The sequence below is a fragment of the Syzygium oleosum genome, unplaced genomic scaffold, assembly GCF_021117445.2.
Source record: "Syzygium oleosum isolate NSW1041296 unplaced genomic scaffold, Sole_v2.1 Sole_v2.20, whole genome shotgun sequence".
Taxonomy (NCBI): domain Eukaryota; kingdom Viridiplantae; phylum Streptophyta; class Magnoliopsida; order Myrtales; family Myrtaceae; genus Syzygium; species Syzygium oleosum.
The window spans coordinates 1,671,935-1,697,033 of NW_026607504.1; the positions used below are offsets into that span (position 1 = coordinate 1,671,935).

Below are 25,099 nucleotides of genomic sequence, written 5' to 3' on the forward strand. Positions count from 1 at the left end.
CCCGTGCCTTTGAAGCCGTCCATTCAACTCACGTGTCGAAATAGACGGTGTGATCATAGTCCAATGATTGTTGATCAAGGGAATTCGTGAACGAGTTTACTCTATCCTACTCTCCCTTGCCAAGAGAACTCCTCTCTCCTATGCTGTCATCCGCGACTCCTCAACCGTCCCCTCCGCTGTCGTGTCACAATACACGGTGGAGATCAAAGCCCAAAGGTTGTTCGGTCCATAATGAATTACGTCAACGTGGTCTATCATTAAGAAGATTCAGAGGGCGCTCTCCAGCCGGTCAAAGTCAAATTTGGAGGGTTAAATTCTCATCGTAGACCAATATCATCAGCGTCATTGATTACATGAATCTCAGAGTGAGGTCCGCTCGATTAACGGTCCAAATGGATTTGATCTACGTAATTTATAGATTATCCAGTATTTATTTTTTTATGATTCACACCGTCACTTGTTCAAATGAGGAGATTAAAGCTCACATTTTCTAACTTTGTATTCAAATTAGGCCAATTACTTTTCCCATGTAGGCCCCAAGCGAGGATGAATTGAGTCATCCTTTGCAACTAATACACGACCAAATCGTCTTAAGACTAAGCTCTCGAAGAAGAAAGAGCGCGCCTACGGTAACGATCGGGCCACACTTAGAGACGACGGTGGATTTTGGACCACAAATTCTCTTTGGCAAGTAATTTGCAACTGGCAAGTCATAAAAGTGCAGAGAAGTAAATTTAGCAAATATTCTATTCAAGAAAGGACGCAAAGATTCTCCAGACACGGAAAAAAAAACTGAAACGGTAATGTTTTTAATTGTATTTAATCATAAAACAATGATTAGGACATGATATATGAGTTAGCATAAAGATGTGGGGAATTGTTATAATCTAAATAATCTACTTTTTGCTTGGTAAAGCATCGGATATGATGTCCGATATAGTCATACAGAATAAAAAAAATTACTTCATAACATCAAAAATAAAATAAAAAATTGGGAGAGGGAATTGTCGGTGGCTGACTACAGCGAGCTGCCACCATCGCTATGGTTAGCTTGATGGTGGCGGTCGCCGTACTGTGGGGGTAGTCATTAGTCACATTTGTCCTGTTTTTCGCCTTAGGCCACAGCTGTTAGGGTAATCGCTCGTGGCTTAACTACATGTATATAAGGTATATTATAATAATATATTTAAGCGATATGAAATTATTACAACACTCCCTCTTTCGTGTGAGTCACTCTCTCACACATCTCGACTATTGTGAAATTGACACGTTTTCTATTTTGTGTGAGCCAATTGTTTTGCTAGGATCTGAATTATTAACCTATGCTTTGATACTATATTAGAATCTCTAACCCAAAAACTAAAATTTGGTTGAAGGAGAATGCATGTAAATACAGCACATTATAGCCAAGCGTTTAATTAATGTGGAATTCTACCAACAACCACGACATAAACATGGGAAACCATATCGAGATCTAGATCTCAATCTTGATCTCGACCTGCACAAGCGACCATTGTTATGGCGGCTACTTGTTTATTGGCAACCACCATTTGCGGTGGTCATCTGTCAACAAGGCGACCACCATTGCAATGGCTACCTATCAAGAACGACCTCCACAACAGTGATTTCATCTACTGTCCAGACGATCAATCGCACACTTTAGGATTGTTTCCCAAGTTGGTAGAAGCAAAACATTTTCAAAACTCATGCTTAAAAAAATTAGGGATGATCGAACCCCGAATACCTTAGTATTTTCTTTTCTTTTTTCTTTTTTGCAATTTGATCCCTCTATTTTTTTTCATTTTATTAAATATCCCAAACTTCCAAATTGATATTCTTACATAAATGAATAAGAAGAAGCTTAGTTATCGAATTGCGCTCTAACAGAAAACTTACGTACTTGTTATGTCATTATTCTAAAAAGGCCGTAACTTTTCATTTAAATAATTAAAAAACTCTATAATTATCTCTATACACGTACACGCTGCATATATTTCGACCAAGAAATTGCCAAATATGATTGTAAAAGAGATATATATATATATATATATATATATATATATATATATATATTGTGATCAGAAGCAACCGTGGCAAAGAAAAATGAATAAATAGGAAATGAAATTGTCACGCCCCGAACCCCGCGGGCGCACGACATCCCGCTATGGTCGTTAAAATGCGACATCCCAGGACTCGTCGCCGACCCTTTTCTTTTTATCTTTGAATTACGCAAGCGGAAACGATAACCAACACAACAATCCCCAGACAATAATTAAATCAGGGATAGCAGAGGAAAACCAGACATGACAAAAAGCCATTTTAATATTCACTTGATTAACCCCTGGGAACATACTTACAGGCCCACTCCGGGCGTTTCCACAAAAACCAGCAAAAGACAAAGGTTAGGGTTAATCTACTCCATCCAAAAGATCAGCTTTCAGGCCTAACCCTCAAAGATCAACCAAAAACTGCGGTACTCCAAACCGCATAAGAAGCAACGACAAGCTAAGGTCCTGAAAAAGGTTTAACAACAACAAATGAGATAAAATCTCAATAAGTTAACGGCCTAAGCCCCGCTTAGGAGGCCAACTCGCACGGGGGTCCCTAAACAGGCGAAACGGCAACAACAACATCATTAACAACCACAGGCATCCTCACCTCGCCTTGGTACACACGTTGATGAAATGCATATGTCACATACTCGAAGCATTTAACGAGATTTTCCATGCATTAATGCAACATAGTCGCGCGTGTCTCGATTATAAGGCAAAACCCGCTTGGGCACGTCCCATACCATGCCTAGCAGTTTCTACCCCATAATCAAGCACTATGCATCACACGTATTCCAATTATTACGCCCCCTCGGGGCCACCACACATCAAGCGATACGCAGCAAGATGGCGGTCTACCGGTAAAAACCGGGCTCCGTCCCGCCCCGTCGGGCACGGCTACGTCAAACGATACACAGGATGACGGCATTCCAATACGGCAACATCAAACGATACACAGTAAGATGGTATCCCGTAAGGAGCATCGAGTCCGGCCTCGGGCCGCGACAAGGCATCCGGGGTATCGGCACTCCAGATTATCCCCAGGCATCCGATAAATCGGGCAACGTCAAGCGATACACAGCAAGACGGCTTTAACGTGTGACCACACGAGCACACAAGCATTCCGGCCAATTATTATCTTCTCAATTAGCCCATGCATACATGAATCGTGCTCTCCTCGATGTCATACAATAATACCAAGTGGCCACACATGCAAACAGTCAATCAATTCTTTCAATCTTCGATATCAAACACGAATATCAACCACAAAGTATCATTAACATTACTTGGCATAACAGAATAAAATAATTTAGTTTTCCAAAATGTCAAAATATTTCCTCGAATTGAAATCATTCAAATCATTTCCTAAAAATGTCAATTTATATGGTAAAATCCAACATTGGCATCACAATATGACGTTAGAAATTTTTCGAAAATAATAATATTTAATTTTCGGAAATTAATTATTTAATAATAAAATATTAATATTTAAATCCGAAAATAATAAAATAATATTTAATTCCGAAAACATTTCTATTTAACAAAATAATCAACAATACTAATATAATTGATAACCTATCACCACATTCGCGATAACTTATCGCAATCCAACAATAGTCTATCGAACTATTACCGATAACCTATCGCCTAATTCTAATTAACTAAACATAATCTTAATTAAACTTAATCTAAACTACCCTAAGCAAGTTTAACACCCTAAACACGGGATTAGGGGTTAACTTACTCGGCTAACGCCGGCGACGACGCGAGGACGACGGCGGCGACAAGGGCGGTCCGCGGTGTCCCTCGGAATGCTCCGGTGAGCGACGAACGGGCGTGGCGAGGGGAGACGCTCCCGTAGTGGGCCGGCTCTGGCCGGGTTCCGTGGCCGAACACGGCGCAAGGCGGTAGCGGCATAGGGTTGGGCTAGTCACCGGCGAGGCGCGGCCGAACGAGCAAGCAAGCGTGAGCGAAAGCCGAAGCGCGGCGCCGGGGAGGGTAAAGCGGCCGGCGAAGCCTGTCCGCGGCGAACGAGCGCGGTGAAGAAACGGCCGCGCGTGGGTCGCTCCGCGTGGCCTCGGGCTGTTCCCGACGACCGGGACAAGCAGTGCGACGGCCGGAGGTGGACGGCAGAGCCGGGCCTCCGGCAGCCGAACGGAGCCGGGTAGGGCGAGCTCGGTCCGACGAGCCGCGGGTGTGGCCGGCGACGGGCAATCGCGGCGACGGGTGGCGACCGGGCCGACGAGAACGGGCCGGCGGTGGCGGCAAGTGAAGAAGCTAGAAGCGGCGAAGCAACCCAGCGAAGTAGAAGCCCGGCGTAACGAAGAAGAAGCACATGCACGAAGAAGAAGCACGGCCAAGAAGGAAAAGAAGGAAGAAAAAAAAAACAGAGAAAGAAATAAAAAGGAAAAGAAATGATGGGCTTTGGTTGGGAATTGGTGGGAGTCAGAGGGGAGTGGGTGAGAGTCAGAGGCGTGGAGGGGTGTCGGCGGGGAAGGGGGAAAAGAGAGAGAGAGAGAGAAGCAAAGGTCAAATCGTAATAATCGCGATCCAACGGTCACGGTTTAAACCCGAAAAACGATCCGACGGTCTCCGAAAAATCCTAATTAATATTTTTAGGATTTGGCCAAAAAGGGTGTTAATAAAAACACACTGCGAGGGTGGTCTACCAGTCCAAATTCGCACCCGGTCAAAAATTCACTTTTCACATATCCCGGGTAATATCGAGATTGGTCACACTAATATCGACACCGTCCAATTAAATTTGTTCCGGAATTCCAAGAAATTCAACACCAAAGTTTGGGCTCTAATTAACGGCCAAATTCGATCGAATGCGATTCTAGCGAAATCTCAATTTTAAAAACAATAACCGGGAGTGATCAGTTCCCGGGCGAGATTTTACTATAAGCACACTGATGAATTACACGTTTTATAAATCCCAAAAATGTGCCAAAATTCGGAATGTCACAACTCTTTCCCCCTTACAAAAATTTCGTCCTCGAAATTTATACCCCAACCCAACTATTCAAACAAATGGGGGTATTGGTGTCGCATCAACTCTTCACTTTCCCACGTGGCTCCCTCGGTCCCATGATATTGCCACACTACTTTGACAAGAGGAATCGTTTTGTTTCTTAATACCTGCTCCTTCCGATCCTCAATTCTCACGGGTTTTTCCACGTACGACACTCTGTCATCCACGTCGATCTCTTCGTAGTTCAAAACATGGGTCGGATCCGGTTCATACTTTCTTAGCATAGACACGTGGAATACATCATGTACTTGAGCCAACCTTGGTGGCAATGCTAGACGATATGCCAACGCTCCAATTCGCTCCAAGATTTCGAACGGTCCTACATATCTTGGGCTCAGCTTGCCTTTCTTGCCAAAGCGCGATATCCCTCGCATCGGTGATACCTTGAGGAACACATGATCTCCGACCTGAAACTCCAATGGTCTACGTCGCCTATCTGCATAACTTTTCTGGCGACTTTGGGCAGTCCTTAGCCTATCCCTGATGACTTTAACAGCATCCGACGACTGTTGTACCAACTCGGGTCCCGAAATCTTTCGTTCTCCAACTTCGTTCCAACAAACAGGAGTCCTACAGGGTCTGCCATAAAGTGCTTCGAAAGGTGCCATTTTGATACTCTGCTGATAACTGTTATTGTACGCGAATTCGACAAGATGCAACTGTTCTTCCCAACTCCCTTTGAAATCCAAAACGCAGGCTCGTAGCATATCCTCGAGAGTCTGAATCGTTCTCTCGGATTGTCCATCTATCTGCGGATGAAAAGCAGTGCTGTACTGCAGCTTTGTTCCCATGGCGCCTTGAAGACTTTTCCAGAACGTGGCGGTGAACTTGGGGTCTCGATCTGACGTGATCGTCACCGGCACGCCATGGAGACGAACTATACGTCTCACGTACAACTCAGCATACTTGTCCATGGCAAAGTCCTTTCGCACTGGAATGAAATGAGCAGACTTTGTGAGTCTATCTACCACAACCCAGATGGAATCATTACCTCTTTGGCTCCTCGGTAGACCCATCACGAAATCCATCGTGATATGCTCCCATTTCCATTCTGGTATTTCCAGAGGTTGCAGTAGTCCGCCATGTTTACAGTGTTGAGCCTTCACCTGTTGACACGTTAAACATCTAGCCACATGCTTGGCAATATCTCCTTTCATGCCATTCCACCAATAATATTGGCGAAGATTTCGATACATTTTTGTCTTGCCTTGGATGAATACCGTAGTTTCTTGCGATGAGCTTCTCGCTAAAATTTCCTCTTTAAGTCTTTCATCATTGGGCACACACAACCGTCCACGAAACTTCAAGATCCCATCATCGGATACTTGAAAGTCAGGTTTCCTCTTAGATGCATCCATTTGCAGAATCTTTTGCAGTTCAGGATCCGAAGGTTGCGCTGCTTTAATCTTAATTTGTACTTCGGGTTCAATTCTGAGAGTAGCCATTAAACTCGAGAGGTGACTTACCTCGAACCTAAAATCCGAGTCCCGGAATCCTTCAAGCAAAATCCATTCTTGAACCATCATATGCGCAATCGAGGACTTTCGGCTTAACGCATCGGCTACCTTGTTAGCCTTACCCGGATGATACAAAATGTCGCAATCATAGTCCTTCAGCAACTCCATCCATCTACGCTGTCTCATATTCAATTCTTTCTGCGAAAATAGATACTTTAAACTCTGATGATCCGTATAGATATGAAACCTTTCTCCGCACAGATAATGCCTCCAAATCTTAAGCGCGAATATGATAGCAGCCAATTCCAAGTCGTGCGTTGGGTAATTCTATTCGTGTGGTCTTAATTGTCTGGACGCATATGCCACAACTCTTCCATGTTGCATTAACACACATCCCAATCCTTTGTATGACGTGTCGCTATAAATCTCATATCCCCCTGAATCAGACGGTAACGTTAGAACAGGCGCAGTAGTTAGCTTCTGTTTAAGCTCTTGAAAACTAAGCTCACACTTATCCGTCCATTCGAACTTCGTGTCCTTTTTCAGTAATCGCGTCAAGGGCATGGCTATAGCAGAAAACTTTTCCACGAACCTCCTATAATAGCCAGCCAATCCCAAGAAACTCCGAACTTCAGTTACAGTCGTTGGTCTAGGCCAATTCATAACCGCCTCAATCTTAGCTGGGTCTACTGAAATTCCTTCCCCAGAAATCACGTGTCCAAGGAAATCCACTCGAGTTAACCAAACTCGCACTTACTAAGCTTGGCATACAATTTATGATCTCGAAGAGCCTGCAGCACTGTCCTCAAATGCTGTTGGTGTTCCTCTGAACTCTTCGAATACACCAAAATGTCATCAATGAACACGATCACGAACTTATCCAAATACTCCTTGAACACCCTGTTCATCAAGTCCATAAAAGCTGCAGGTGCATTTGTCAGACCAAACGGCATCACGGTAAACTCATAATGTCCATAGCGCGTTCTAAATGCCGTCTTCGATATATTTTCCTTTCGAATTCTCAACTGGTGGTAACCTGTTCTCAGGTCTATCTTCGAGAATACCGAAGCTCCTTGAAGTTGGTCAAACAAATCATCTATCCTAGGCAACGGATACTTATTCTTAATCGTCACCTGATTGAGTTGCCGATAGTCGATGCAAAGGCGCAACGACCCGTCCTTCTTCCTTACAAATAGAACTGGCGCTCCCCAAGGTGATGCACTAGGACGAATGAATCCTTTGTCCAACAATTCCTGCATCTGAACCTTTAACTCCTTCAATTCCGATAATGCCATTCTATAAGGTGCCTTAGAAATCGGTTCCGTTCCAGGGGCCAACTCAATCACAAATTCGATTTCCCTTTCTGGGGGCAACCCAGGCAATTCCTCAGGGAAAACGTCCGAAAATTCTCGCACCACAGCAATATCTTGCATACCAGGTTCCTCTACCAAAGTGTCAATTACAGTCGCCAAATAGCCTTGGCAACCCTCATCCAATAACTGAGTCGCCTCGAGTGATGAGATTAAAGGGATCGAAGGTCCTCCTCGATTCCCGACAAACTCAAAACCGACACTCCCTATCGGCTCAAACCGTATCGTCTTACGATAGCGGTTTAAGTGGCTCGTTGCTTGGTGAGCCAATCCATTCCAATAATCACGTCAAAGTCGAACATCGTCAAAACAATCAAATCTATCTTTGTCCTCACGACCACCAACAGATAATCTACAACCAGTACAGCCTACTGCAGACACTATACTATTCTTTAAAGGGGTAGAAATATTATAAACCACTCCCAGCGGTTTCGGACTTAACCCCACTAATTCCACAAATTGCTTAGCCACAAATGAATGCGTAGCTCCAGGATCAAACAAAGCATAGGCAGCATGGTCGTGTAATGAAACCGTACCTGTAATGACGGCAGGCGAGTCCTCCGCCTCCTTCCTTGTGACAGCATAGACCCTTCCTTGCACTTGGGGTCGGTTCCACTGGTTCGGCGGGGCACTACTTGTAGGTTGTCCTACCTGCTGCATTGGTCTTTGCGCTCCCGCTGCCTGGCGTGGACAGTCTCTCACGTGGTGGCCGTGCTGGCCACATCCAAAACAAACTCCCGTCCTCATAGGGCAAGGGGCTGATCCATGGTGTCTTCCACAGAATCGACAGGGGCCATTATTGTTGTACACCGGTTTCCTCACGCCACCTTTCTTATTAGGAGGGACGTGGAACTTACTTCCTGTCATCGGTCTCTTCCCAAACCGATGATTATCCTTGTTTGGCACAAACCGCGATCCAGACGCGGCTGTCCTCTCAGCCAAGTTTCTCTCAATTAATTGCGCTCTTTCATACAGCTCATTATAGTCCTTCAGATTCAGGGGCACCAGTTGATCCTTAATCTCAGGTTTCAGCCCATCCCTAAACCTCCTTGCCTTGTCAACTGGGTCTTCAATCAACCTCGGGGCATATTGGGACAGCTCAGCAAACCTTGCCTCGTACTGGTCTACCGACAATTGGTTCTGCCGAAGACGCTGAAACTCATTCATCTTCTGCTCTCGAGCGCAGTCCGAAAAGTACTTATTATAAAAAGCTTCCACGAAGGCACCCCACACCCGGGCCGTACCTTCGGGAAATACCCTCCTCTGGGTAGCTTCCCACCAAGTACTGGCGTTACCTTGCAATTGGTAGACTGCCAGTGTCACCTTGTCTTCATCTGTACATCTCAGTAAGGCAAAAACCTTTTCCAACTCCCTAATCCAGAGGGTTGCAGCCTCAGGATCACCCGTGCCAGTGAACTTGGGCGGCTTGAGTTTCAGAAATTGCTCCACCAACTTGTGCATGGGCTGGTTCCCATTTCCATTGCCAGCTAACGGAACATCTACAGGCACAGGCGCAGGTGCAGGTGCAGGTACAGCAGCGGCAGCGGCGGCTTGATTCTGAGCCTGCTGCCCTATTAAAGTCTCTAAAGCCTGCAGGATCTGGTCCAATCTAGGATCCCCTGGTGCTCTCCTTCTGGCACCAGCCTGACCTGGTTCGGCCCTCCTCCTAGGGGCTCTCGGTTCAGGATTATCCATCTCGCAGGATCTTTACAGAAACCTGCTTTCCAATTCCAACAAGGAATTAGAATTCCTGAACAACTTGCTTACGAATGAAAAAGCTAACAACCAAACACAGGCACTTAGTGTCTTCCTAACTCACTATCCCAAAACCCATCGCACCTTATCACTCCAGGTCTCGACCAAACTTGGATCGAGCTGACCTTGCTCTGATACCAATTCGGATGGGGATGTCACGCCCCGAACCCCGCGGGCGCACGACATCCCGCTATGGTCGTTAAAATGCGACATCCCAGGACTCGTCGCCGACCCTTTTCTTTTTATCTTTGAATTACGCAAGCGGAAACGATAACCAACACAACAATCCCCAGACAATAATTAAATCAGGGATAGCAGAGGAAAACCAGACATGACAAAAAGCCATTTTAATATTCACTTGATTAACCCCTGGGAACATACTTACAGGCCCACTCCGGGCGTTTCCACAAAAACCAGCAAAAGACAAAGGTTAGGGTTAATCTACTCCATCCAAAAGATCAGCTTTCAGGCCTAACCCTCAAAGATCAACCAAAAACTGCGGTACTCCAAACCGCATAAGAAGCAACGACAAGCTAAGGTCCTGAAAAAGGTTTAACAACAACAAATGAGATAAAATCTCAATAAGTTAACGGCCTAAGCCCCGCTTAGGAGGCCAACTCGCACGGGGGTCCCTAAACAGGCGAAACGGCAACAACAACATCATTAACAACCACAGGCATCCTCACCTCGCCTTGGTACACACGTTGATGAAATGCATATGTCACATACTCGAAGCATTTAACGAGATTTTCCATGCATTAATGCAACATAGTCGCGCGTGTCTCGATTATAAGGCAAAACCCGCTGGCACGTCCCATACCATGCCTAGCAGTTTCTACCCCATAATCAAGCACTATGCATCACACGTATTCCAATTATTACGCCCTCGGGCCACCACACATCAAGCGATACGCAAGCAAGATGGCGGTCTACCGGTAAAAACCGGGCTCCGTCCCGCCCCGTCGGGCACGGCTACGTCAAACGATACACAGGATGACGGCATTCCAATACGGCAACATCAAACGATACACAGTAAGATGGTATCCCGTAAGGAGCATCGAGTCCGCCTCGGGCCGCGACAAGGCATCCGAGGGTATCGGCACTCCAGATTATCCCCGGGCATCCGATAAATCGGGCAACGTCAAGCGATACACAAGAAGACGGCTTTAACGTGTGACCACACGAGCACACAAGCATTCCGGCCAATTATTATCTTCTCAATTAGCCCATGCATACATGAATCGTGCTCTCCTCGATGTCATACAATAATACCAAGTGGCCACACATGCAAACAGTCAATCAATTCTTTCAATCTTCGATATCAAACACGAATATCAACCACAAAGTATCATTAACATTACTTGGCATAACAGAATAAAATAATTTAGTTTTCCAAAATGTCAAAATATTTCCTCGAATTGAAATCATTCAAATCATTTCCTAAAAATGTCAATTTATATGGTAAAATCCAACATTGGCATCACAATATGACGTTAGAAATTTTTCGAAAATAATAATATTTAATTTTCGGAAATTAATTATTTAATAATAAAATATTAATATTTAAATCCGAAAATAATAAAATAATATTTAATTCCGAAAACATTTCTATTTAACAAAATAATCAACAATACTAATATAATTGATAACCTATCACCACATTCGCGATAACTTATCGCAATCCAACAATAGTCTATCGAACTATTACCGATAACCTATCGCCTAATTCTAATTAACTAAACATAATCTTAATTAAACTTAATCTAAACTACCCTAAGCAAGTTTAACACCCTAAACACGGGATTAGGGGTTAACTTACTCGGCTAACGCCGGCGACGACGCGAGGACGACGGCGGCGACAAGGGCGGTCCGCGGTGTCCTCGGAATGCTCCGGTGAGCGACGAACGGGCGTGGCGAGGGGAGACAGCTCCTGTAGTGGCTGGTCGGGGCTGGTTCCAGGGCTGAACGGCGGCGCAAGGCGGTAGGCGGCAGTGGCTAGGCTAGTCACCGGCGAGGCGCGGTCAAACGAGCAGCAAGCAGGAGCAGAAGCCAGAAGTAGCGGCGTCGGGGGAGGGGAAAGCGGCTGGCGAAGCCTGTCCGCGGCGAACGAGCGCGGTGAAGAAACGGCCGCTGTGGGGCTGCTCCGGCGTGGCCTGGCTGTTCCCGACGACTGGGACAGCAGCGGCGACGGTCGGAGGTGGACGGCAGAGTCAGTCCCGGCAGCGAACGGAGCTGGGTAGGGCGAGCTCGGTCCGACGAGCTGCGGGTGTGGCCGGCGACGGGCAATCGCGGCGACGGGTGGCGACTGGGCCGACGAGAACAGGCCGGCGGTGGCAGCAAGTGAAGAAGCTAGAAGCAGCAGCAGCAACCAGCAGAAGTAGAAGCCCGAAGCAGAACGAAGAAGAAGCACATGCACGAAGAAGAAGCACGGCCAAGAAGGAAAAGAAGGAAGAAAAAAAAAACAGAGAAAGAAATAAAAAGGAAAAGAAATGATGGGCTTTGGTTGGGAATTGGTGGGAGTCAGAGGGGGAGTGGGTGAGAGTCAGAGGCGTGGAGGGGTGTCGGCGGGGAAGGGGGAAAAGAGAGAGAGAGAGAAGCAAAGGTCAAATCGTAATAATCGCGATCCAACGGTCACGGTTTAAACCCGAAAAACGATCCGACGGTCTCCGAAAAATCCTAATTAATATTTTTAGGATTTGGCCAAAAAGGGTGTTAATAAAAACACACTGCGAGGGTGGTCTACCAGTCCAAATTCGCACCCGGTCAAAAATTCACTTTTCACATATCCCGGGTAATATCGAGATTGGTCACACTAATATCGACACCGTCCAATTAAATTTGTTCCGGAATTCCAAGAAATTCAACACCAAAGTTTGGGCTCTAATTAACGGCCAAATTCGATCGAATGCGATTCTAGCGAAATCTCAATTTTAAAAACAATAACCGGGAGTGATCAGTTCCCGGGCGAGATTTTACTATAAGCACACTGATGAATTACACGTTTTATAAATCCCAAAAATGTGCCAAAATTCGGAATGTCACAGAAATCGTTTAAGTGAGTCAACCAATTTCCCTTTGAAAAATGAGAGGTGGAAGAAGCACCGTCACTATCGTGAAAAACGGCAGCACCGTCAACACCTCATTTCTCAATTCCAAATAACATTCCGGCTTTGGATAAAGGAATTGGCCGAAGGACGGTGCACCATGACCGAGGAGATCCAAGAGATGTTGGGTTCAAGAAAGACCCGGGCTTAGAGATCTATTTTAACGATCAAAAGAGAGCATCTAATCTCACATTTTGATTCTTCACGAGCTTTTATAGGCCCTCTCGAGGCCAAACCTATATACGGGACTCTGCTGCACTGATCCAACTCTTACCCCAATCTTCATTTCTACACCATCTTCTGCCTTATTACTACGTCATGGCAAACCTCAATGGGGAGTTCTAGCTGGACCGAAACCTAACATGTCTTTCGGGAGATAGAGATCACGGGTTGTTCGTGGAGGCTTACCCTGTTGGAAATATGTTGGAAAAGATGAATATAAGATCATCAGTAAGAGGCATGCAAACACTATCCTTAAGGATGATTCTGCCTCTCAGAGTATGAAACTTGGTGCAATAGACCTTACTCTTTAATCTATATTGAATAATAGAGAGAACGGGACCAACAAGATTATTAGTAAATCCTAGGAAAGGAAGAGGAAAGAAATGGAAGGGAAAAGAGAATTTTTGTTGATGAGTTTTGTGTATTTTGGGTGAGATTAAAAAAATAGTCATAAACATGTTGCACTTGTAATAATTTAGTCCTAAAACTTTTGACGATTTGTCGGTTTCATGTTCCAAAGCTGTCATTATTTTCCTTTTCCTTTTTTCGGGCAATTTTGGTCATCTTCGAGAGAGATTTATTTCCCCATTCCCCCAGGAGCATAATACACCACAGTTCGTTAAACGAACTCTCACCAGGACACACCACAAAAGGAAAGTATGAGATCTTTGGGTTACATTGGAAAATACTGCCACTGGCAGGACGCAGAGAGTATACACATAAACTAGTACAAAGTAACACTTTGTTCCTTTGACGGAAGAATGATATGCACTCTTATTTGAACATCAAATTGAAAGTAACAGTTATAGAGGTGGGAATCTGTTTCATTCCACACTATCAGCACACTACCTTGACCACTACTATTCCCTCGTCGCAAGCAACTGCAACCCTGCAGAGCGAAAGGCACAAAAAAATGGGACAATGGACACGGAAGATTTTATCTTTGTACTGAAACCGCAGAGTGCACATGAATGTCTTTATAGTGGCAATGGAAAACCTCGGAGCATCATAATCTCTTATCATTGTCAAAGCATAGGTATAACGAGGAAATGAAGCATTTAGACCAGGCATGAATGTTACCGGCACGATCCTTTCTGATATGCAATATCCCAAATCCTTCCATGACCGATTTTCAGTATGTGCTTAAGCCTGTACGTGACATGATGTTGGAGTCATTCGCAAAACAACCAAGCATCCAGGGACATAAACAGTCATATCCTGTGGAAAATCTGTAAAAGACAGAGGTGGTATTTTCATTCGACTTCTGTAATTGAAGCTGCATTCTAGAGCATGCTATAACTGTACAAATTCCGACAATGCATACCCGAAGCCATTTACATTCCACATACGAAGAGTCTCATCCTCTGAACCGGTGATTACAATAGGCAGCTCAGGATGCGCACATACAGCGGTAACATTGTGCTCGTGTCCCTTGAGTTTTTGTACACAGCTTTTGGCTTTATCGTCCCAAACCTGTACTTGTTATTTAACAAATCATATATCAATTGATCTCTTGCTAATAATGGACTGATATATTAAATTAAGAACGATAAAGTTTGCGAACCTTAGCAGTGTAATCATCGGAACCACTCAGTAAATAGAGCATATCATCCCTCGAGAAGTAATCAACAAAGTTCAGCCCCTTCTCATGCGCATCCAAAGTAAACTTGGGCCCAGAGGAATGAACATTCCAAATCTGCAACAAATGGGAATCGTATCAAGAGTATAAATAGCGTATTTGGCAATTGAAATATGTGGCCGATGTATATGCTTTTTTTGCTTGGGGTTGGAATAAGGAGAAGGTTTCCACCTTTGCTCAATGGCTTCTAGACTTAATCACTGCAAAGTCTTTAATAAAAGCGGAAAAAAAGGATATGTTAAGAAAATTAGCCATTGTTTGTCAGCATCTACGGGAAGGTCGAATTGAAGCCGTGTTCGGAGGGAAGTCCATTCAGTAGTTTGGGTCATAGCTTGAGATACTTTTTATCATTGACCTGTCCGGCGGGCGACACAAGTCTTCAAGTCTAATAAACTGCTTAAGCATGATTTGTCATCTCTGTTTGGCAAGTACTATTTGGTCAAAAAGAGTAAATGGACAACCGGCTATTTATGATTGACCAGTCCAGCCAGCGATACAAGTCGTCAAGTCAAATAAGCTACTTAAGCATGGTATTATTGTGGTCATACCAACTGAACTATTTATCGACCAAAAAAAAAACTGAACTAATTTAACTGAGTTGGTGACAATGATCATATGTATCTAAATGCATTGAAATAGAACACGCAAGCAGATTATATAATGAACGGGATTGAAAATTTTCAATCATGTATTAGTGGGAATGCATCCTGTTTAAGTGTGACGGCCATGATCCACGACCACGAGGAATGAGCAAATTATATAACGGCGTCTTCACCTCGCCTACCCAGCAAAACCAAAACCCAAGAAGAGTGTTGAACAATGTAATCATCATGAAACGAACACCATTTGATATCTTGGTGGTTTTCATCGCAATAATTCCACTCCACTTTGCTTCCTCGAAGACACTGCCTTCAACGAGGCCAGCGAAGTGCCACGAGCAGGAGCGGTCTGCCTTGCTAGAATTAAAGCAATCTCTCTTCCATGCACAGACGGAGATTGGCCGGATTTACGGCGACCCGTCAATGCTAGAATCGTTGAAGCTGGAAGACGGGGAGTGCTGTAGCTGGGAAGGCGTGGAGTGTGATGAAGGGACAGGCTACGTGACCGAGCTCGACCTCAGCTAAAGTTGTCTCTCCGGTCCTATCAACTCGAACGCCAGCCTCATCCACCTCGCTCACTTCCAAAGCCTCAACCTCGCCGGGAACGACTTCAATGACTCTCAAATACCGTCCGCCATAGGTGATCTTGTGGAGTTGACGAGCCTGAGCCTCTCTAGGTCCAGCTTCGGAGGTCAAATCCCATCTCAAGTCCTAAAGTTGACTACGTTGTCCTCCCTCGATCTCTCTTGGAACTTTGGGCTGGAGCTAGGGAATCCCAGCATGGAGACCGTGGTTCAGAAGTTGACCAAACTGGAACACCTCGATCTTACCTGGTTGAATGTGTCGGCTCCGTTTCCCGATGCCGATGCAAAATTATCTTACTTGACATCACTTGTACTCCCAGGCTGCGAATTGCAAGGGACACCCCCAACAACCTCTTCGAACTGCCGAGGCCGTAACTTCTTGATTTGGGTTACAATCCAGAGTTGTCAATTCATTTGCCAGAGTTTCACTTGCACAGTCCCATTAAGTCGTTGTTTCTTAGGGGGACCAATTTTTCAGGCCCGCTACCAGCTTCGCTCGAGAACTTAGCTTTCCTCAGCGAGTTCGATATCAGTGACTCCAATTTATCAGGGAACATTCCATCTTTAATAGGTAAACTGACTCAACTTACCGTGTTGAATTTCAAAGGTAACAAACTCTTAGGTAAAATCCCATATTTCATTAGGAAGCTCGTCCGACTCTCCTCCTTGGATCTTAGCATGAATAAACTCTCTGGGGAAAATCCTGCTCCCTTGATCAACCTCACCAACCTCTTTTTCTTAGACCTCCATCATAATTAATTAACCGGTCAAATTCCAACTGAGATCCCTGGCCCCACCTGGCTAACTTATCTTGACCTATCTTTTAACAGATTAACTAGCCCAATTCCTGAAAACACCTCCAACGTCAAGAATCTTGCTATCCTGGACTTGCGATCAAACAACCTGAATGGCACTTTGCGGCTAGATGAGGTACTCAAACTTCAACATTTAACGATGTTGCTACTCTCCTTCAATGAATTCTCGTCGATTATTGAACCCGACATGAACGCTAGCCTTTCAAACTTGTTCGTTGTTGGCTTGGCTTCTATCAACTTGAGTGAGCTCCCCATCTTCCTATCATGCCAAAGTGGGTTGCAATGGTTGGACCTATCTCAAAATAGCATTTATGGGTCAACACCTCCATCCCTTCGTCCCTGGCGAATTTGACCGAACTAGAATCTCTTGAGCTTTCAAGCAATAAGCTCTCGGGAATGATCCCTCCAGCACTGACCCAACTCATTATCCTTGCTTTCTTCAATGTGTCGGACAACCATCTTTTTGGGCCCATACCTCATGCGAACCAGTTCACTACATTCGGCAATGACTCTTATGGAGGGAACTTAGGACTGTGCGGAGTTCCTCTTACAAAAAATTGCGGAAATCCTGTTGAAGTGCCCCGGGCATTACCATCTGGTGCATTCGCCGAAGAGGACTCAGGGACGTGGTTCGAAGAACTTGACTGGAAAATCGTCTTGATGGGTTTTGGAAGCGGGCTGGTCATCGGCGTGGTTATGGGGCTAAACACGACTGCCAGAATTGAGCGTTGGTTCGTGAGGTTCTATAGAGGAAGGCAACGAAGACGGATGCACCAAATAAGGTTTGTGTGATTTACAATCTGTTATGTGAAAGTTCAATGACTGTATTGCTCATTTCTGGGTGCACATCGTGGTATACCTTTTCGATGTGTTCTGTGCTACGCGATAGCATCCAAATATCTACCATCTATACATAAGATTTCGAATAAAGTGTCTCCAGTTTCATCAAGCAAACAATAAATGTGCGATTGTTCCCTTGAAATGGACTTGATATACTCTTTTGATAGCTATGAATACAATTTCTCGTGTTGGCCAGAATAGGTTCTCAGCTTAATTCATTTCTAATAAACCATCATGCAGAAGTTTGCTTCCCCTCATTTCTCCAATCTCGATCAAACAAGGTAATGAGTCATGGCCTCCATATTTTGGAGGAATCGGGATAACGAGGCCCTATTTGTTATAAATTTTTCCAGTTTTCTGTTTAAGTTTAAATCAAAAGTGCAGACCAAAATTGTGTTTGGTCATAACTGAACATTATACTCAAGGATCTGGATAGAAGAACTAGACTGGAACATTATGTCGACAGGTCGCGGAATTTTATGGGCAAAGGCAGAGAACCCGGAGGCGTAAAAGTAGAAGGCTTATGAAATTTACATCATGTTGTGAAGGTTAGTATGACACCTCAATAACTCAAAATGTTGCAATAGCATGGCATTCCACTTTAATCATTTGACTGGTGATGAAGTTTGTTAGAAGGCCTTCATCTCAGTATTAATCTGGCTAAATGGCACTCAAACATATGTCAAGTAACTCTTTTGAGTGGCTTCCGATGCTATCCGAAGTCCCATCCGTGCTTTCGTTTTGCGAGCAAAATGAATCTACTTTTTCAATAACATTTGCATGATGTGAACCACTTTCATATCGCATTTGCTACACATTTATCTAAACTTGTGTTAGGAAATAGGACATAGATCCAGCCAAATCCCTAATAGCTTAAAGTTTTAGAAGTATCAGCTGGTTGTTGACAGGAGTTATGTAGGAGCATTCAAAGTCATTAGAGATTAAGAATCGTTTCGAGTCATGATTACAAGTATCAACCTGTTTAATATACATCCTCCTTGTTTTATTTGTACGGATGTCTTGAAACATGCCTTGCCCCATAAATGACTAATGTAGAATCCTGGATTGTCGATTTCATGTTCCGAAGCTGCCATTATTTTCCTTTTTTTTTCCTTTTTTCGGGCGATTTTAGTAATCTTCAAGAGACGTTCATTCCACTAGGAGCATAATACACCACAAATCGTAAACGAACTTTCACAAGGACAACACTAGAAGCCATTTTCCTTCGGTTTCTCGGCCCCCGCACAAGAAAAAAAAACCGCAAACAAACGGACAATAATCCTAAGGCGCGATAATATATTTTCTTTTTGATTTACTTCCACGTATGATTATTTTATACAGTTCTTTTATTTTTAACCGAATGTAATTATTTTTATTTTTCTCGTATTTTTCTTCTAATATTCTATCACGCTGTTTTTATTTTCTTTATAGATTTTCATTTTTCTATCTTCTCTTGAAAATGTTATTGGTTAAACTTCTTCCAATTTCCTTTTTAATGCTTCATCCACATCTTAACCAAAAGAAGTTAGGCCATAGCTGATTATTTATCCCCTTACTAAACTACTATTTCCCTAAAAGCAGTATTTATAATTTTAAGAAATTCAAATAACTCTTAAAATAACTTCGCTCATTTCACTTAGTACTAGTATTATATGAGCCGAATCTCTATAAATTTTACCTTTCTTCCATGTCATTCCCTTATTTATAATTTTCTTAGGATTTCTTTAGCTCAAATAACCTTATTTCTGATTTGTGTCATCTATTGGTAAGTAACAAAAGCTTCATCCCTTCATTAATCAAATCTAAGTAATTAAATCGAAAAGATACTATCCAATTAGTGTGTACCGTGGAATTTTATGTAAATTTTGTTAATTTTCTATTTAACTTAAATTGTTTTTGTAATAATGGGCTGCTTAAGTTCATTTTTCTTTATTTTATTAGCCAAGCCCAAGCCCAAACCCCAGCTCTCATTTCCTTTCCTCTTCAATAGATAAAGGGATAACGATACAAACAGTCTATAAACTTTAGCCCAATATGTAATGTGATCACTGAACTCTTAATTTATTTGTTGTAGTCCCTAAACTTTAGCCTAATGTTCAATGTTATCTTTGGACTTTTTGTACATATTCAATTTAGTCCCTGAATATGTTCAATTTAGTCCCTAAGTTCATGGACTAAATTGAACATGTGCCAAAAGTCCAGGAACCACATTGAACAAATTAAAATTTCAGGAATCACATTGCATATTTGACTAAAATTTAGAAACTGTTTGTGTCATTTTCCCATGAATAAAATATTGAAGCACAAAAAGAAAACAAGAGGACTCCAGCATTAAAATGAAAGAAGGGAAAAGAAAATGAAGAAAAGAGAGGAGAGAGAAAGTTTAAGTGTACATATCACAAAAACCTCACCAAGCCGGATTAGTTTCGTTTCCCAGTGTTTGATAAGTAATCGAACTCGTTGTTCATCTAATCGGAATAGTTTTCGAAATTAGGTTATAAATTGAAAGTTACGTAAATTTTGAATTGTGGGGTTCGATTGAAGAGCTATTAAGTTGTGATTTTGTTTAAAATGATAGTTTAGGATGCGCATGATAACTATTTTTATTTCTGTCCAGAACTATTAGTCTGTTCCCGGGAAAAGGTTTGGAACAGAAACCCGTTTGGTAACACAACTCCATTTTTCTATTTCTGGAACAACTTTGTGTTCTAAAACTAGTTCTGGACCAAAAATCAAAACAAAAAAAAAGTAGGTTTTCTGTTTCTAGATGAGAAATAAAAATCATTTCTAAAAGAACTTGTCTTCTCTCTTCAAAATACATTTCTTCCTAAATTTGGCCCCGGTTTGACCTGGTCAAACCGGTTCATTCCCGGCGGGAAAATAAAAAAAATTTAAAAAATCATAAAAAAATTTAGAAAAATCAGAAAAAAATCAAAAAATTCAGAAAATTCACCCAAAAAAATTAGAAAATCCGGAAAATTCCTACAAATCTCAAAAAAAATTTCAAAAAATCCATAAAAATTGAAAAATTCCAGAAAAATTCATAAAAATTTCCAGAAAATAAAAAAAGTCAGATTTCGGAAAAATAGGAAATTTGGTGAATTTTTTCAAAAAAATCAAAAATTTCAAAACTTCACAGAATGGTTTAGAATACCTGTGGCCACTCACTTTGAGTCAAATTTAAATTTTTGAGGTTCCCAAATGATATTTTTGAAGACTCCTTAGTTTAGAGATTTAAAAGGGGTTTTAACCCCTAAAAAACCCTAAAAGGGGTTTATTTAGGGGTTAAAACTCCAAAAGGGGACCCACCCATCGGTGGCCGCGTTGGTTTGCGCTCAGTTCCTTTCACGAGAGGTCCTGGGTTCAAACTCGCCCATCGGTGATTTAAGTGGGGGGTCGTGGCGGTGAGATGTTGCGTTAGCCCCCCTCGAGGACTAGTCGGGCATCACCGCCGGTTTGAGCCCTAGCTCGCCGGCCGCGCGGACACCTCGGTTATCAAAAAAAAAAAAACTCCAAAAGGGGTCTTTACCCCTAAAAAACAACACTATCCTTCGTATGAATAAGCCTTTAGGGCTTTACTAGGGTTTGGGTGTTTTGATTGATTTTCATTTTAGAGACCATTTCTAAAAAAATGGATTTCTATTCCGGGAAATAGAAATTTATGTTGTTATCAAACGATTTCTGTTCCAGAAATAGAAATTTTTGGTCGTTACCAAACGAGTTTCTTTCCTCAGAAACTCATCCTGGGAACAGAAATAGAAAAATCTATTTCTGTTCCAGGAATTGTTTATGGAATAGAATGGTTATCATTCGCGCCTTTAGGGTATTGTGGAGCTATAGAGTTTGATGACAATCGATTCTAGCTTATGATTTGACCGAAATGAATTTTTAAAGTTTCGTGTACGAGCTATACGTAATAGACAAAGATGAATGTTCGCTATAAACGAGTTTCTTCGTTAGCACATAGAAGTCGATTGGTCAACAAATAAGCGTAGTTAAGTCGAGTCGTTTCTTTGAGTAGTGTAACTTGGATTTTGAAATCGTTTTTCGATTAATTGATAAGAATATAAATGCGTCGACTCAAGTAACCTTCGTAAGTTGGTTTTCAGTTTTCCCAGGTAAGTGGTGCTATATTTTTTTTTTTTTGAGTTTGTAAACTCATATTTCGAAAGCAATATAGATTAGATATACTATGAGTTATGAAATAACATTTTTATTGCATAAAATTTGAATCGAACATTTGCTATAATTTTGTTTATTTGAAATGGAAAAATATATATTGATTATAATTTTTTTCAAGCAAAATAATAAGTTTCCATTTATTGAGTGGTTTGGGGAGAATGATTTCCTTCTTGCCAAGAGGGGAAGGGAAAGTCGTTTTCTCTCAATCTAACCGTGTTGTGTTCGGTCCATGAAAAATATTTTTCATTGATCGATTAGTTTTCCGTAATTCAAACCATTAACATTATGCCTCGAGTATAAGCTCGTCGAGTAAACACGGTCCAAAACAAGTCCGACTGATTAAACAAAATTCAAGCGCCTTTTATTATTTTGTTTGAACCTGCAATAAATTCCTTGCATGCGTGTTCGGCCGCGCACATGAGATTCGTTGTTTTTCTCATATGTAGTAGCTGCATAAGAGAGATCTCCTACGACCTTAGACTAGGCGTGCTGGAGACTTGAATTCATTCACGCGTCCAGCCGCAGATGGAGATCTTCACAAGCCTCGACATTAATTAATGGAGCCCACGAGCTTGTCCTTTTGTAGAATTTCTTCATGCCCCCACATGCTGCATTTAGTAAAGAGCCTCTCCTTCTAGCATCATAATATTTATAAAGAAGGGGCTTATGATTGACTATAAATAGAGGAGGTCGTTGGAAGCTCACATCGGAACAAGAAGGAAAACACCAAGAGAAGAGAGCCAAATTAAGAGCAATCATCGTGTCCTCCACGGTGGTCGCTTGGTCTATTTTCATACTTTCTTCTATTTGGAAGGTTCCCTTTGTTCCGCACCTGATAGAGCTTTGAATATTGTGAGATTTGTGCTGTAAGCACTATGGGTATTGGGTGGTGTAATCTAGCGGTGGGAAATACTTAAGTACATGAGTTATTGTAATCGTGTAATTATCTGATTGATTAGTGGATTATTTATGACCGATCGTAAGTACCGACAATCGGACCAAACCACATCAATCTTTCGTGTCCTTTATCGTTCCTCGTTTTATTTTCTCTGATAATTTCATTTTCTCCAATCCCAATTGCAAATATCCGGTCTGTTTTACAACACAAACACCAATAAGTTAAAAAAAAAATTCTTGAAAACAATTTCCCTTTAAACAAATGGATCCTTATTTTCATTTCTTGTTCATGCCGCACCAACTTATTCCAGGTTTTGTTTCTTGTTTTCAAAGAAGTGGTGGGAGGAAAGGGACGCAGCTCTAGCCAATGTTTGGTGGGGTCAGCAGAATAATGAAGGGAAAGTGCAACGGAAGCATTGGGAAAGCTTTACTGAAGCAAAAGTTAGAATGAAGTTTGGGTTTTATAAGTTTATCACGGTTTAACTAGCCCCCCTTGCCATGCTTTGCCTGGAGAATTGAAAGCAACCCATCAGAGTTCTGGGTAAAAAATACTTAAAGGGCTCTACTTTCCCCATTGTAGCTTCATGGAAATTAGAACAAGATATGGCAGAATGTCTTAGGGATGGAGTAGTGTTTTGGACGGGAGAGACTAATTAAGGAAGGTGGGTTATGGCAAACTGCCAAAGGGAAAGCAGTCAAAGTTTGGGAGGATAGATGGGTGAAGGAGAGTTGAGACTTGATGCTGCATCGCACTAATCTGACTCAGACAAAAAAGGAATTGAGAATGGAGTCTAAGGTTCCGTTCGTTTCGCGAAAAATGTGACGATTCTGAAAAATATTTTCCAACAAGCCATTTTCTAAGAAAATGACATAATTTTTCGGTATTCAGCTAAGACCCGAAAAATATTTTTCGCCATTTGGTATGCGATGGATTTTCCTCCATGCACTACTTTTAATATTTTTTATTTTTTGAATTGATTTTTAATTATCTTTTAATTATCTTTTTTTATTTTTTTTATTTTTTCTTTCTTTTTTTGGGCAAAAGAATACTACAAGTGCCATAACTTGTGTACGGCGCTCACTTTGGTGCCATAAGTTTTTTTTGGATCACTTTAGTGCTAAAATTTTTGAAAAACGATCACTTAAGTGCTAAAATTTTTGAAAAACGATCACTTAAGTGCCAACTCCGGTGCCGTACACAATTTTTCGCCGGAAATCCGACGTGGCATTTTTTTTATTAATTTCTGAAGCTGACGTGGCTCGCCGGAGACTCGCCGGAGATTGGCACTTAAGTGATCGTTTTTCAAAAAATTTAGCATTTAAATGATCGTTTTTAAAAAATTTTAGCACTTAAGTGATCGTTTTTCAAAAATTTTAGCACTGAAGTGATCCAAAAAAACTTATGACACTTAAGTGATCGTTTTTCCTCCGACTTAGCACCAAAGTGATCCGAAAAAAAGTTATGGCACCAAAGTGATCTCCGTACACAAGTCATGGCACTTATAGTGTCCTTTTGCCCTTTTTTTTGTACCTTCTTCTCCGGCCGATCGCTGGCCACGGCGAAGGCCAGCGACCGGCTATAGGCGAGCTAGAGCCTTGCCAGAGGGGGGCGGGCCGCCTCGCTAGTCGCGGCGAGCTCCCCACATCTGATGAGGCTCGAGGCCTCGCAAGCGGCGAGCTCGCCGATCTCTGGCTAGGCGAGAGCCCCACCGCCCTCTGGCGAGGCTCGAGCTCGCTTGTGGCTAGGCCCACAACCAGTCGGAAAATAAGGTAAAAAAAGAGAAAGAAAAGAAAAATAGAAAATAAAAAAGATAATTAAAAATTATAATAAATAAATAAATAAAGTAATTAAAATGAATGGTGGAAGAAGATCCGGGGAAAATGATATCCTCTTTTCAGAAAGTGAAAAACATTATCCTCACTTTTGAATGTTTTTTTTTCATTGAGAAAAAATGTTTTCCTTGAGTAGTTTATTTTCCGAAAACCGAACACCGAAAAATCCGGAAAAAATTATCCTGAAAGTTATTTTTTGCGAAACGAACGGAGCATAATTGATGCAAACACTCGGACTTGGAACTTAACCTCTACTAAAGACACCATAAGGCAAGTGGAGCAGTCAGTGGTGTTGAGAAGTCACGTAAGGTGGAGAAGTTCTGATGACCAAATGATTCGGCCCTGGAACAGGAGGCGTTGTTTTTCAGCAAAGTCAGCCTACCATTTTACCACGCAGAAAAGAAAGAAACATCTACTAAAGCCAAGACCCTCAAGCTCTCATACAACTGACGGTAAAGTTTGGAAGTTAGTATGAAGTGTTTGACTGTCCTCCCAAGATTAAACACTTCCTCTAGCAACTTTGCTCAAATGCGGTGCCTGCTGCTGCCAGTTTATCCAAAAGAAAAAATAAAGGTTTCTCCTGCTTCTGTGTTCTGTTTTGAGATTGAATGTGTTGAGCATTTGACACTTAATTGTGAATGGCGCCGATGCATATGGTTTTTTTGCTTGGGGTTGGAATAAGGAGAAGGTTTCCACCTTGGCTCAATGGCTTATAGA

The 25,099-nt window shown here is 42.4% G+C and overlaps 1 protein-coding gene across 1 annotated transcript; it reads right to left on the bottom strand.

Annotated features, from left to right (window-relative positions):
* Positions 1-8,200: 8,200 nt before the first annotated feature.
* LOC130140631 (uncharacterized) lies at positions 8,201-9,607 on the bottom strand. The gene has a single exon (XM_056320551.1). The coding sequence runs from the start codon at positions 9,605-9,607 to the stop codon at positions 8,201-8,203; it is 1,407 nt and encodes a 468-aa protein (XP_056176526.1).
* Positions 9,608-25,099: the final 15,492 nt, after the last annotated feature.

Excerpts from the sequence above, each read along its gene's own strand:
- LOC130140631 (XM_056320551.1), bottom strand. The coding sequence starts at position 9,607 with ATGGATAATCCTGAACCGAGAGCCCCTAGGAGGAGGGCCGAACCAGGT.